Source organism: Halictus rubicundus, chromosome 4, assembly GCF_050948215.1.
Source record: "Halictus rubicundus isolate RS-2024b chromosome 4, iyHalRubi1_principal, whole genome shotgun sequence".
In the NCBI taxonomy this organism is placed as follows: Eukaryota; Metazoa; Arthropoda; class Insecta; order Hymenoptera; family Halictidae; genus Halictus; species Halictus rubicundus.
The window spans coordinates 12,588,070-12,600,078 of record NC_135152.1 but is presented as its reverse complement, the minus strand read 5'-3'; the positions used below and the strand labels follow the sequence as shown (position 1 = coordinate 12,600,078).

At 37.6% G+C, this 12,009-nt stretch overlaps 1 protein-coding gene across 1 annotated transcript; it reads left to right on the top strand.

The window, feature by feature from the left end:
- Positions 1-103: 103 nt before the first annotated feature.
- LOC143353416 (fatty-acid amide hydrolase 2-A) lies at positions 104-11,634 on the top strand. The gene is made up of 10 exons (XM_076786740.1): positions 104-347; positions 6,669-6,844; positions 7,411-7,630; positions 7,869-8,086; positions 8,380-8,491; positions 8,596-8,894; positions 9,766-9,864; positions 10,079-10,243; positions 10,552-10,734; positions 11,059-11,634. Exons 2-10 carry the CDS (start codon positions 6,674-6,676, stop codon positions 11,149-11,151), a joined length of 1,560 nt encoding a protein of 519 aa, XP_076642855.1. The 5' UTR covers positions 104-347; positions 6,669-6,673; the 3' UTR covers positions 11,152-11,634.
- Positions 11,635-12,009: the final 375 nt, after the last annotated feature.

The following is a 12,009-nucleotide window of genomic DNA, read 5'->3' as shown; positions in this document are numbered from 1 at the left end:
GATCAGGCAACAACCAAGTTCTCGACGATCGTTGCTGTGATCACGCTCGCAATGATAGCGCAGTCAGTAACCCGGTGTCAGTGAGTTCTGCGAGCAGGCGATCGAAGGAAGTCGCAAGCCGGCGATCGAAGTCAGTCGCAAGCTTCCCACCGAGATCCTAATCAGTTGTCGTGCACAGTCGCCGAAGAGGACTTGGCCAGATCGGTGGTCGATTTTAGTGAGATCGATTTCGCGCGATCTTTCGCTGTTTCGGGGCGCTTCGCCTAATTTCCACCGGGAATCCCGTGCAATTCCCGAAACTGGGAAACGTTGAATTTCTGCTCGGAAACGGAAGAAAATATCGCGAGGTAAGAGTGACAAACCTTCGATGAAAACGATGACACTGTCATTAATAGACATTCTTATGTTAATTCCCATTGTCACAGGTGGCGGACCTTCATGCAAAATAACAATTGTTTGCAACCTTTATGCAAAATAACAAATAGGAATTCATTCCTTCTGTTAGTAATTTTGTTAAGTTGTAACGAGTGTGTTGATTTTGTTAAGCTTTTTCAATCTTCCTACCGTTTCGAATAAAATAAGATACAGTTTTCACCCATTTTTGTTATAAGTAAATTCGCAGTCTAATCATGGGTTACTTCGGTGTTTCTTTCTCTTCTTTTTTTGAACAAGAGAAAATGAACTGTTCTTTTCAATTCCACGTGCCATATCTAATTACGTTAATATAATTATGCATAAAAGTTTCGGCCTAGTAGACTATGCATTACAATTTTTAAAATGAAAGTGAATATTGGGTTGGAACGAAAGTTCGTAGCGTTTTTAAATGAAGGTTGATGGATAAAGCTGATAACATGCTAAGTTACCTCAGAAATGGAAAAAAGTAATAGGACAGAATCGAAAATATGTTATTGAATAAATCTATGTATAAATATATTAATTCTATCTATTTTTTTATTCTATTTATTGCTTCATAAAAAAATTAAATAAAAGATTTCTTCTAGTAATTTGAGAACTTCTGGTAAAAACAAAATGATCATTAATTTTGGTTAAAGTATTTTAAAATGTGCGTACAACACATGCGTGAAGAAGCACTATAGTATTATTATACTACGCTCTTAGGCTGGTTTATTATTGATTGTACAAATAACGATAATTATTTTATTTTATTTTGTATAAAATTGGAACACTGGCATTGTTTTGCAGTGTTAACTTTGCCGTTTTTATGGATTTCTTGTTATGAGCCCTGAAATTAATTTGGTATTTACATTGCATGGTTTCCAAACAGTGACAAGGCAATAGCTTGTTTTTACGCGCTGAAGATAACACAATAGTATCTTGGAATATTTTTCGAAATCATTTGTCAATGTCGTCAGTAAAAAAAAAGAACACTTCAATCGACACGAACGTTGTTGTTTTATAATGTACACAGGCTCACGAAAGCATTCTAACGCCCTTTAAAGGCCGGGTCTTCGTAGATTCGCGATGAGGTAGAGTGACTACGTTACTGTCAAAAAATGGTTTTACGTGCCTCAAATTTTCATCCTTATATAAGAATATTTTCTCGCTGGTAATTTCTTTTGGTTTATTTCTTTCCTTAACAATTTCAACGAGTTAAAAATACAGTATCATATCTTATTAAAATAATTGTAAAGTCGTTTTAAACAATCTATGTAGATTTATTACCATACGAAATGCAGTTTTTTTTTTTTAAGTATGTATCCTGTAATAGGTTTTATATAAGAGCTTATTGTAATACAGCAGCTCTTTTTTAAGTAGTTTAAATGTTTCCACTGGTCAGCACTTGGTCGACTAATTGTTATCATAAGTGCATAAACTCCGCGGTGTGCTAGTGAGACTATGCTGTGCAATGAAAATTAAAATGCATTCGTTCGAATGAACAAAAATCATTTTCAGTACCGAGAATATCGGACAATCTCCGTTATAGTGAGGCTGGAGACGACTGGAACGAACTCCAGAAGGCTAACAAGCTATCGCCAAAAATAAAAAGGAAAGTGCGCACGCACCTCGCACCCGACACAATTAGCATCATCACAGAACGTATCCTCAGTCTCTTAAAAAGGCGACTGCAACTTGTCAATCGATTAGTTGCGATTTGCTGGATTTGTAGTGAAAAGAAAATTGAGCAGCTTTATTTCCGTTGGGTTAATACTACCTTAACTTCCGGTACACGATTATGTTGTCCTTGCGAGATTATTACAAGTCAAACCGATTATGTTAATCACATAGCGCTGTGCCACGGTTGTGGCATGAATTGTATTCTGAATTCATTCTACAGGAATTACAGCGACAGCGTTTCACGATTTTCAGTTAATTTTTTCCGATCTTCAGCCATTTTTCGCTTATAACTCGTAAACCAATTGACGAATTTCGTTGAAATTTTCAGCATGTGTACACCTTACGTAAATGTATTTCTTAAATTTTCGTTAGAAGCCCAAATAAAGATGTTGTGAGAAGCACCTGTACTATAATTTAATTTTTTTTATTGTATTTAAAAATTTTGATTCGATATCATCTAGTAATATTACTAATCCATCTAGCTTGACAGAAAAGCTGAAATCGTTTGGTCGATTTGCAATAAAGTTTCGTTTCGGCACAGACGCATACCGGAAACTAAACGAAAGAAATATTATGCAGGGGCTCGACGTCTGTACGGGTAGCAGATATAAATCGACCTTCATACGCACGCATGAGTTTTTGCAATGATTATGACTCTATTGTGACTGTAACTTAATTTATGTACACATTTATTATCTGTCGATTACAACTAAATCATCCATAACACTCTGCTAATAACAAATTCATTTGAATGTGATTAACATTGAAAGGTGACATTGAAAGAACCCGTTGTGTACGCAGCCGATGGAATTACGCGAAAACGCTTTTTTTTTTATCAAACGAGTTTCGCGTGCATTTGTAGGTTTGCGAATAAAAAGGAAATGAAAATCTATTTTTGACGAATTTGCACTCGTTAGTAGACTATGGATTTTTATTAATTTATTCGATTACCGCTTACATATACAGTAAACTGATTTGCTACAAAGTAACTGACTGCAGTTTGTGGGTTATACATGTAGCTTAACAATCATTCCCGGTAACAAGCTAACATTTGTAAAAACAGAACTCTTGACACTTACTGGTAGTTCAGTTTTACAAAAAAGCGGCGCATCATTCGCATTGAGTAATTGCAACATTGTAGGGTGTCATTAGGCAAGAATTAATTCTACAGAACGGAGAGCTGGCGTAGAACAGCAGACCAGAGCTACCAGAGTTGTTCTGATCTGTAAATTATTATCAACAAACGCATCCGACGTATGCAAACCCAACATAAAAATTAGTAATATTTTCGTTTTAATGAGTTAGCTTGATCGACGTTCAGCGACGAACGTTTTACTATTTGGTATTCGAAATAGAGTTTTGTAATTCTATTTCTTTGGATGCTGAACTTGAATATACATAAGATACTAGCTATAAGGTGTTTTTGCACGGACGTAAGTTCTGCTAGTGTCAAAGGTTACATTTCATCTATCGGTGCTGAGCGTGATATAGTACTCTGACAATCTTCTTAAAGGTACCATTGCGAAGAAGCTAATTGAGAAATTCGTTGGTAAAATCACCGGCAGAGGAATGACCGAAGCTTGTACACAATGCGAAAGTGTTGTACGCAAACTGTTATCATAAGTATACCAAAACTTGCCACAAACTGAAGCTCTTCAATAAATCATGAATGCCAAATCGCGAGAAATTTTAATCGCAAATTCCCTGAACAACAACGGGAGCCACCGACTAAATTGACGTCAAAGCTGCTAATTTCAACGCAAAGATATTTATAACTCGGGACCTAAAATTTCGACCAATTTGATTTGCAGATAGCTGAACAAAGTTTCTTCGATATGCAACACTACTTTCAATTTAACCCTCTGACTCCTGCGAGTTCTATGCCGGAGTCATTTCCGGCCCTCACCGATATTTCATCACGGTTTTCTTTCGATATAAGGCGATGGCTCGGGACCGGCTTTCGACGTATTTCGGATGAAGAGCATATTGGTCGTTCGAGCTTATCCCCACCGCTACGGGTCACGTATGACTCCGCCTTAGCGTACGGAGGTTTAATAGAATTACTAAAAGAAGAAAGACATTTGTATTTCGACTTCTCGTGATCGCTTTTCGTCACCTTGGTATGGTGCAAATTGAGACAAACCGGTTGTAAACAAGAAAACCAGTGTCCGCAATAATACGTAACCACATTATCATTCCCTTCGGGTCTCTCTTCATTTATTTTTCCTAACCACAATGGAAACTGATCCGATATGCCCGGGGCATTCGGGAGGAATAAACCAAACCACTTCGTGTTACGTTTCAAGCAATAGCTTCTGTACTATTATACCTTATCTTTTTTTTTTGGTTCTTCAATTTATTGTATTAATTACCTATAATACATACATATATGATTTGGTAGAAGTTTATTTTCTTCGCCGATGAGATCGACGAACGAAACATGAAAAAAGACGATGTTCTTCTAAAGTGTGGCATCAAGAGTCAAATTAATTTTGAAAAATCAGAGCCTATTAAAAATTTTTTTTAATATTTAATATTGATTGTACATATTAATTCTCCTTTAAATTGCGCCAGTGTGGCACCACGAGTCAAACTAATTTTAAAAAGTCAGAGCCTATTCAAAATGTTTAAAAACACTTAATATCGAATCTCTTTGAAATTGCGCAAGTATGGCACCCAAGAGTCAAATTAATTTCAAAAAGTCAGAGCTTATTCGACATTTTTTGAAATATTTACCCTGAATATCCATTCAAATTGCGCGTCAGCGCGGCATCTAGAGACAAATTAATTTTAAAAACTGAGGGGTTAAGTTCCGCTGAAGTTTTCGTCTAGCGTAATTATTTTCCAAGGAAGAAATTCTATTTCAGATCAGTTTGCCGTTGTTTCGATTCACGAGGATTTCCCTTGTGCAATGGGAGACCACCCCGCGCCTAAACGAAGTAGTTGCACGGTTTCTCGAGCCGGCCCAGTTGCCCGGATACGTGATCCTTTTAAATATAGTCTCTCATTTTTTGTCAATGTCCTGATCCATACGAATCACGCGATTACCTGTGCACGGACAGGTGATAGACCCCCAACAGCGGCGAGTAACGACCACTGCGTGCCGATTTCACGAATCGTGATGGGACGCTCAATGGAAATGAATCGTTCTCGATGGAAACGACGCGGCTGGCACGCGATTCATGATTTCAGAAGATCATTCGAACCGTTCTGTAATCCGTTATATTGAAAAATGCATTATCTTACAAATGTGTAAAAGCTGCCTCTCAAATTGGAAAGAAACGTATCAGAATATTTTTCCGAGTATCGTTCACATACCAACTTGCCAACGATGTTTTCTCATTTTTATCGTTGGCATGTTTACAGAGTGTTTCATAATGTCTATTACGTGCCTCTGTCTGAATATTTATTGTACGTGCGTACAAATGCTTTTTTTGCGGTGGGAAATAAAGCTTTATTACCTATTACCTGCATTCTGCATGAATTGACGAGTCAGCGTTAACAGAATCGATTTTCATATTAAGATTTAGCTACGCAGAATTTTCAAAATAATTTTATGTATTATGTGTACACATTCGTTTTGTTATAAAAGAAACGTGCTATAAAATTTGTTAACATCTCCGAAACTTCATTCGATGGAAAAACCTTTAAGAATATGCGCACATGGGCATCGACTAAATTGTAAATATCGACCTACTCCATGACACGGATCATTGAAACTACGTGATACTTAACCAAACGCGGTACAAGTAGGTTAATTAGTGAGTTAATGACAACTGGCAGAGCAACGAAATCGAAATTGTTGAATGCAAGTAAACGATAGTGTTTGCATTACCTTGTCCCCATACTTCCTTAGGATGACAGAATGATCCAACGTTAATAATATAACCGCATATGTAAGTGATAAAATGCGAAGATTCATTTTACGAGCCTACCTTTTGCAAGACATTTGCAAAAAATGTGCAAGATCGTCAGGTTAAAACGATTCCGAGAGTTTTTAACAATTAGCTAATGCTTGCTCATCGAGTGCTAATTTGAATGTGCAAACAAATCATTCTGCATTTTTACCTTCGTTTTCCATAAGAAATTAACTCATTCTCAATTACACATTAGTAGAGTTACACATTAGTAGGTTTAGGTGCAAAGTAAATATTTGATGTTTATTTCGATCATTCTAACATCTTGAAAATAATGCATTGGCGTTCTTGAAAACCACTTTGATTTCTCTACTGTTTTAAGCCCACATTGTTGCCGTAAATGCATAAAATCCGCAGTCTACACATTAGTCTCGGAGACATGTATATTAGTCTCATGGTTCATTTAAAAAATATAATATTCGCAGTTCCTAATGAGAAATACGACCAATGTTTCTCAGCGATTCTTTAAGCATGCCACACGTGCAGGACCATAAATAACAAGATAAATTTAAATGTCTTTTTTGCAAGATCAACTTCTTACCTTTTTGGCGGCAACGTGACGAATTTCATATTTTACTGCGCGACACGTCATAGTCCAATGTACGAAACGATGAATGCAAGGGAAATGAAAACAGATGGAAGACAACACTGTTTCCTTTTTTTTTTTTGTAACAGGCACGATGATGATACGTTCGACCTTGATCTTACTGTGGATGCACTTACAGAGCGCAATCTGCAGACCTCTGTTCGCGCTTATTCATTTCTTCAAGCCACGCCGAATACCACCGATCACCACCCCGATATTGAAAACGAGCGCGAGCACGTTGGCCGAGAAAATTAGAAACGGAGAGGTAGGATTGCCCTATCTATCTGCAGTAAAGTATTGATCTAAGCCCAATCCTCCATGCTTTCACATAGATCGTGTAGGACTACCATTTGTAAACACGGACCGAGGGGCCCAAGACGCACTACATACCGGCAATTAAACCACTAAGTGCAGTTCAAATTATATCGTGTTTGGTGTCATTTTAATCTTAAAAATGCCGTAAATTAGTTGGCAAAAGTCATATAAAAAAATAATGGAAAATAAAGAAGATTTGTAATCGGATTAGTAGTGGTGAAGATAACGATTATTATTACTATAGTAGAGAGGGGATACGCCCCCCCCCCCCAGTAGAGGGGATACGCGAACCGACTAAGATCGTGTAGCTCTGTTCGGCTTAGATCAAGACTTTACTGTACTATGAATCATTTCTCGCCTTGATCGAAGAAAAAGCTAACGAGGGTAAGGTAAAGGGCCCAATTGCTGTGCCTGTGGCGGGGGCACAGTAATTGGTAGCCCCGTAGAAATTGGGTCCCTTACCCTGTCCGATTATTTCCAATTGATAATTCTCGGATTTTTGCACATCGCATCAAGCTTCTTAGCCAAGCAGTGGTGCAAGCATGCATCGACCGAATCCGAGAAGTGAATCCATTCCTCAACGCAGTGGTCGAGGAGCGATTCGACGAAGCTTTGGAAGACGCGAAGAAATGCGACGCGATGTTGAAGAGCGGAGAAGTCACTGCTGCCAAGTTGGAGAAGGAGAAGCCGCTTTTCGGGGTGCCCATCACTATCAAAGAGAGCTTGTGCCTTAAAGGTACGAGCTTGTACAGCGAACTCTGCTAAAACAATAAACCATACCACGCTTAACACTGCGTTTATGGGACTCGTCAAAATAACGGGTTCTAGAATTATTCATTTACGATTATGAAAAGAATGGCTAAACATTTGGATCGGTGTGCTCTTGTTATTTCTATGAAATATTGTAAAATGGTCACTTTTAGTACTCCGCAAACCTAGTGTGAAAATTTATAAATAAAATTCTGTTGAACCAGGGATGAGCTGCGCAGGAGGCAACCTGGCTCATAAGGGACGAAGAGCTACAAAGAATTCTCCAGCAGTAGATCTGATGCTGGAAGCTGGAGCAATTCCATTGTGTGTCACCAACACCTCAGAATTGTGCTGTTCCATTCATAGTTCGAACGTTTTGACCGGGTCAACGAAGAATCCTTATGACACGAGGATGTCACCAGGAGGATCGTCCGGCGGAGAGGTGAAATCATTAAGACGTCGCGTACCTTTGAACGGTTGAAGACAAGAGAAATTCGGCAATTTGTTTTTTAATTATCTTGCTTTAGAAAATCTATATGTACATCTTATCGTATGGTATTTAAGTAGTATTTGCGAATTGGAACGTGGCAACCAATTTTCCAAAATGTTGTTTGCGGTACCAGATATCTCTTCGACAGATTTCATATTTGTCCAAACTGTTCTAATCTGTAGGTTAATATTAAATGTTAATGTAACACTGTTCCCACGTTGAAAATCTTCAATTAATGATGACAGGGAGCGTTGATCGGCTCTGGAGCGTCTGTGCTTGGCATAGGCTCAGATTTACTCGGCTCCATAAGGGTGCCTTGCCTCTTCAATGGCATCTTTGGTCACAAACCTTCTCCAGGTATTGTTTTACAAAATTCTTAAAAATGTAGACCATTTGTTTCGCTTAGAATTGAAGAAAAGAATAGATTATTTGTTTTAACACATTCACCATCTGGTTTGCAGGGATCTCTCCCAACGAAGGACACTTTCCCTTGTCCACGAATCCCACATTTCGGAAAATGTTGGCAATGGGACCAATGGCGAAGTACGCAAAGGACCTGCGACTCGTTTTGAAAGTTCTGTCGTCGAAATACGAGTTGCCATTGTGTCTGGATGAACCCGTTGACTTCAAGAACATCCGAGTATTATACCTAGAAAGCTTGGACACTTCTTTCAATATACATTCGACCACTACGGACATCATCGAGAAAATTCAGAACGCCACGCGACACCTGTCGAAACTCGGTGCGCATGTGGAAGAAGTAATTATTTCATAAAAAATTTTTTAAAACTTGCATAATTCTCGGCGCTCATCGAATCTTGGAATCTTCCTAACACCAAATACTGTTGACGATATTTTTATGCAAAAGTCTGTCAATCTTTCCGATTGTTCATTGGAAAATATGTTTATTCAGAGCACTTATAATGCATAGGGTAAGGGACCCAATTACTGTACCTATTAATTATCTTTATTTTTGAAGCATAATGAATATTAAAAAAGGGATGTATAACATATATATTAACTGATTTTAATAAAAAAAATTTGAATATCTCCTTTTTAATATTCATTATGCTTTAAAAATAAATACAGGGTGGGGCAATAACTATGACCAGTTTGAATATTGCCGTTATTTGCAATATGACGCGGGGATACGAAGGTTGCAACTTTGCATTGACGCAAACAGTTATGAATTCGAGCATCTCCCGTAATGGAATAAAGTTTATTTTACTACCATATTTGACCTTGCATGACCTTCAATGATAACTCGCTGAATTCGTTTCAACACTGGCTATCACATCGTGATAAAAAAAACATAGCATTCCAATTAAAAAAGTAGAATTGACCTTGAAATCTTCTCTATGCCTGCACACACGCAGAAAATGTTTGTGTCACAATATGTCCCCCTCTATACCGTGTAAATTTTCTATATAACTTTTTTTCATATTATTACAAATAACGGCAATATTCAAACTGGTCATAGTTATTGCCCACCCTGTATAATTAATATAAGCACAGTAATTGGGTCCCTTTTCCTGTAACGCGTTAGTTTCGTACATTCCTCCTTCCATTTCTATTGATGAGAGCACAGTGTGCTATGAATATGTTTATTAAACAGATTATTGATGTTCTAGATATCACGAGACTTGCTGAGCAATGCGCATTTCTTCTTTATGAGTATTTTTGGTGAAGTCGAACTACCTGACGAGATGAAGGTTCCTGAGGATGACCCGGTAACACTACGATTTATATTTATTAATTTGATTAACCACTTCCGAGATTCTTAAAATTAAAAAAAAAAATGCTCCTCTTGTCTTGACTTTACTGTAGAATCAAGTGATGATTATTTTATGATATGAAATTGTGTGTTTCAAAAACGTGTTCCGCTACCTAATATTTTCGGAAAAACTTCAGGAACCATTAAGCAGACCTTTTGTTTTTTCATAGAAAACCTCGCTGCTACTTGAATATTGGAAGGGAGTGATTGGGTTTTCGAGCTATTCTGCGCAATTGTCACTCGCGCGAATAATGCGGTCTCAAAGAGGATTCATGTCGATGTCAGATGTGGAGAAATTGAAGGAAGAGAAAGAGCTGATTATTCAGAAAGTACACGTAGGTGGTACAGGTCGACATATACAATGTGCAAAATACACTTGAATACTTTGGCAGTAAATTGTACAAGATGTTCCAATTATTGAGCTTCAATCAATATGCAATCGTAATATTTAGGGTAGGGGACCCAGGTACTGTGGGGGTACCAATTACTGTGCCCATATTGATTATACTTATTTTTAAAGCATAATGAATATTAAAAAAGAGATATTCAATTTTTTCATTAAAATCAGTAAATACAGCCCAGTAATTATTACCCCCAGAGTAGTTAGGCCCGTTACTCTAATGATACATTAATGTGTTCACAGAATGTACTGGGTGACAACACGGTGATAATAATGCCCACATTCGCGCAGCCCACAACCTATCCAGAAGATGTTGTCCTGCAAACTGATTCTGCAGTTTACAGCGCGTGGTGTAATTTCATGCTGTTACCGGCGACACACGTGCCAATGGGATTGAACGAGAATGGTTTACCTGTCGGATTCCAGGTAAAAATAATTCCGACACGGTGCAATGATTACTTGAACGCCGACTCTAATTGATTACATGAAAATTAAAGACTGATTCTGATTATAAATGAAATTTCATTCGAGAACTGATTCGAACCGAAGATTACTCTTAATCGAAGCGGATCTTAATTGAATACCGATTCTAATGAGAACCAATTTTCTGCGACTTGCTCGTAAGAATTAAGTCCGAGACGATTTCGAGCGGAAAAATAATTATGAATATTGAATTTGTTTGAAAGTTAAATTCTATTGGAAAATGAGTTTTAAAGGATTATGAACGGTGAGATAATTTTCTAATTGTAGGTGGTAGCTGGTCCCAAACAAGATCGCCTCTGTTTGGCAGTTGCTGAAGAATTGGAGAAAGAATTTGGGGGCTGGGTGCCACCCCCAAGTTGAATCATCGATGCATATACCGTTTAAGTAGAACATGGACTAGCTGTAATTTGTTTATAATATAAACGAAATTAACACTTTACCGACCGGAAACCTAATAGTTTATTGGTTTATTAGTTTGTTAGTCTATTAAATCTGCTGACAGAATGTGGTTATCCAACCCTTAATCGGTTGGCACGGCAACCGAAACAGAGCCGGTGTCAGGGAAGTATTTGTGGTCGAATGATCGGTAAGAAGTGTGTAAGACGTTCAACCGGTACCGGTCGGTAAAGTGTTAAATATATTTAATGTGAAACATAGTGCATAGAAATCTTTCTAACGGACGGAAACAGTGCCCCGAAGTTTTACGCTTGGGACGCACGAGAAATCATCACAACACACATGGGAAACTACGAATTTCAATTGTTACATCGGGTGTATTTATATCGGGACAGTGAAAATGTAATTAATTGATAATAAAAAAAACGTTTGTTTGTTATGCTATTACTACGGCTTACCTTCAATATGTTTGTCACATCGGCTGTTCTTTATAAATTCTTTATAAATTCGCCTGCAGCCACATTGGATGGTGATCTTCGAAAGGGTCATGTCATTTTATCGCACAATTGTATTCTTGACCACTCAATCTCACACACACACAACCGCATACACTCCAGGCAAACTAGAAATAAAAGTAAACAAACTATGAAAACTCGAGTTGTAGCAAATACTTTTAACTATTCGAACATTATTTTTATCAAGACCTTTCGGATCCCTTTTCCTGTAATAAGGGCACATTATGGTTCTGAGAATTTAAAAAAATGTTTTTGATGTTCAGAATGAGAAACAAATCCGGATGGTTAAAAATATTTAATTCAATTC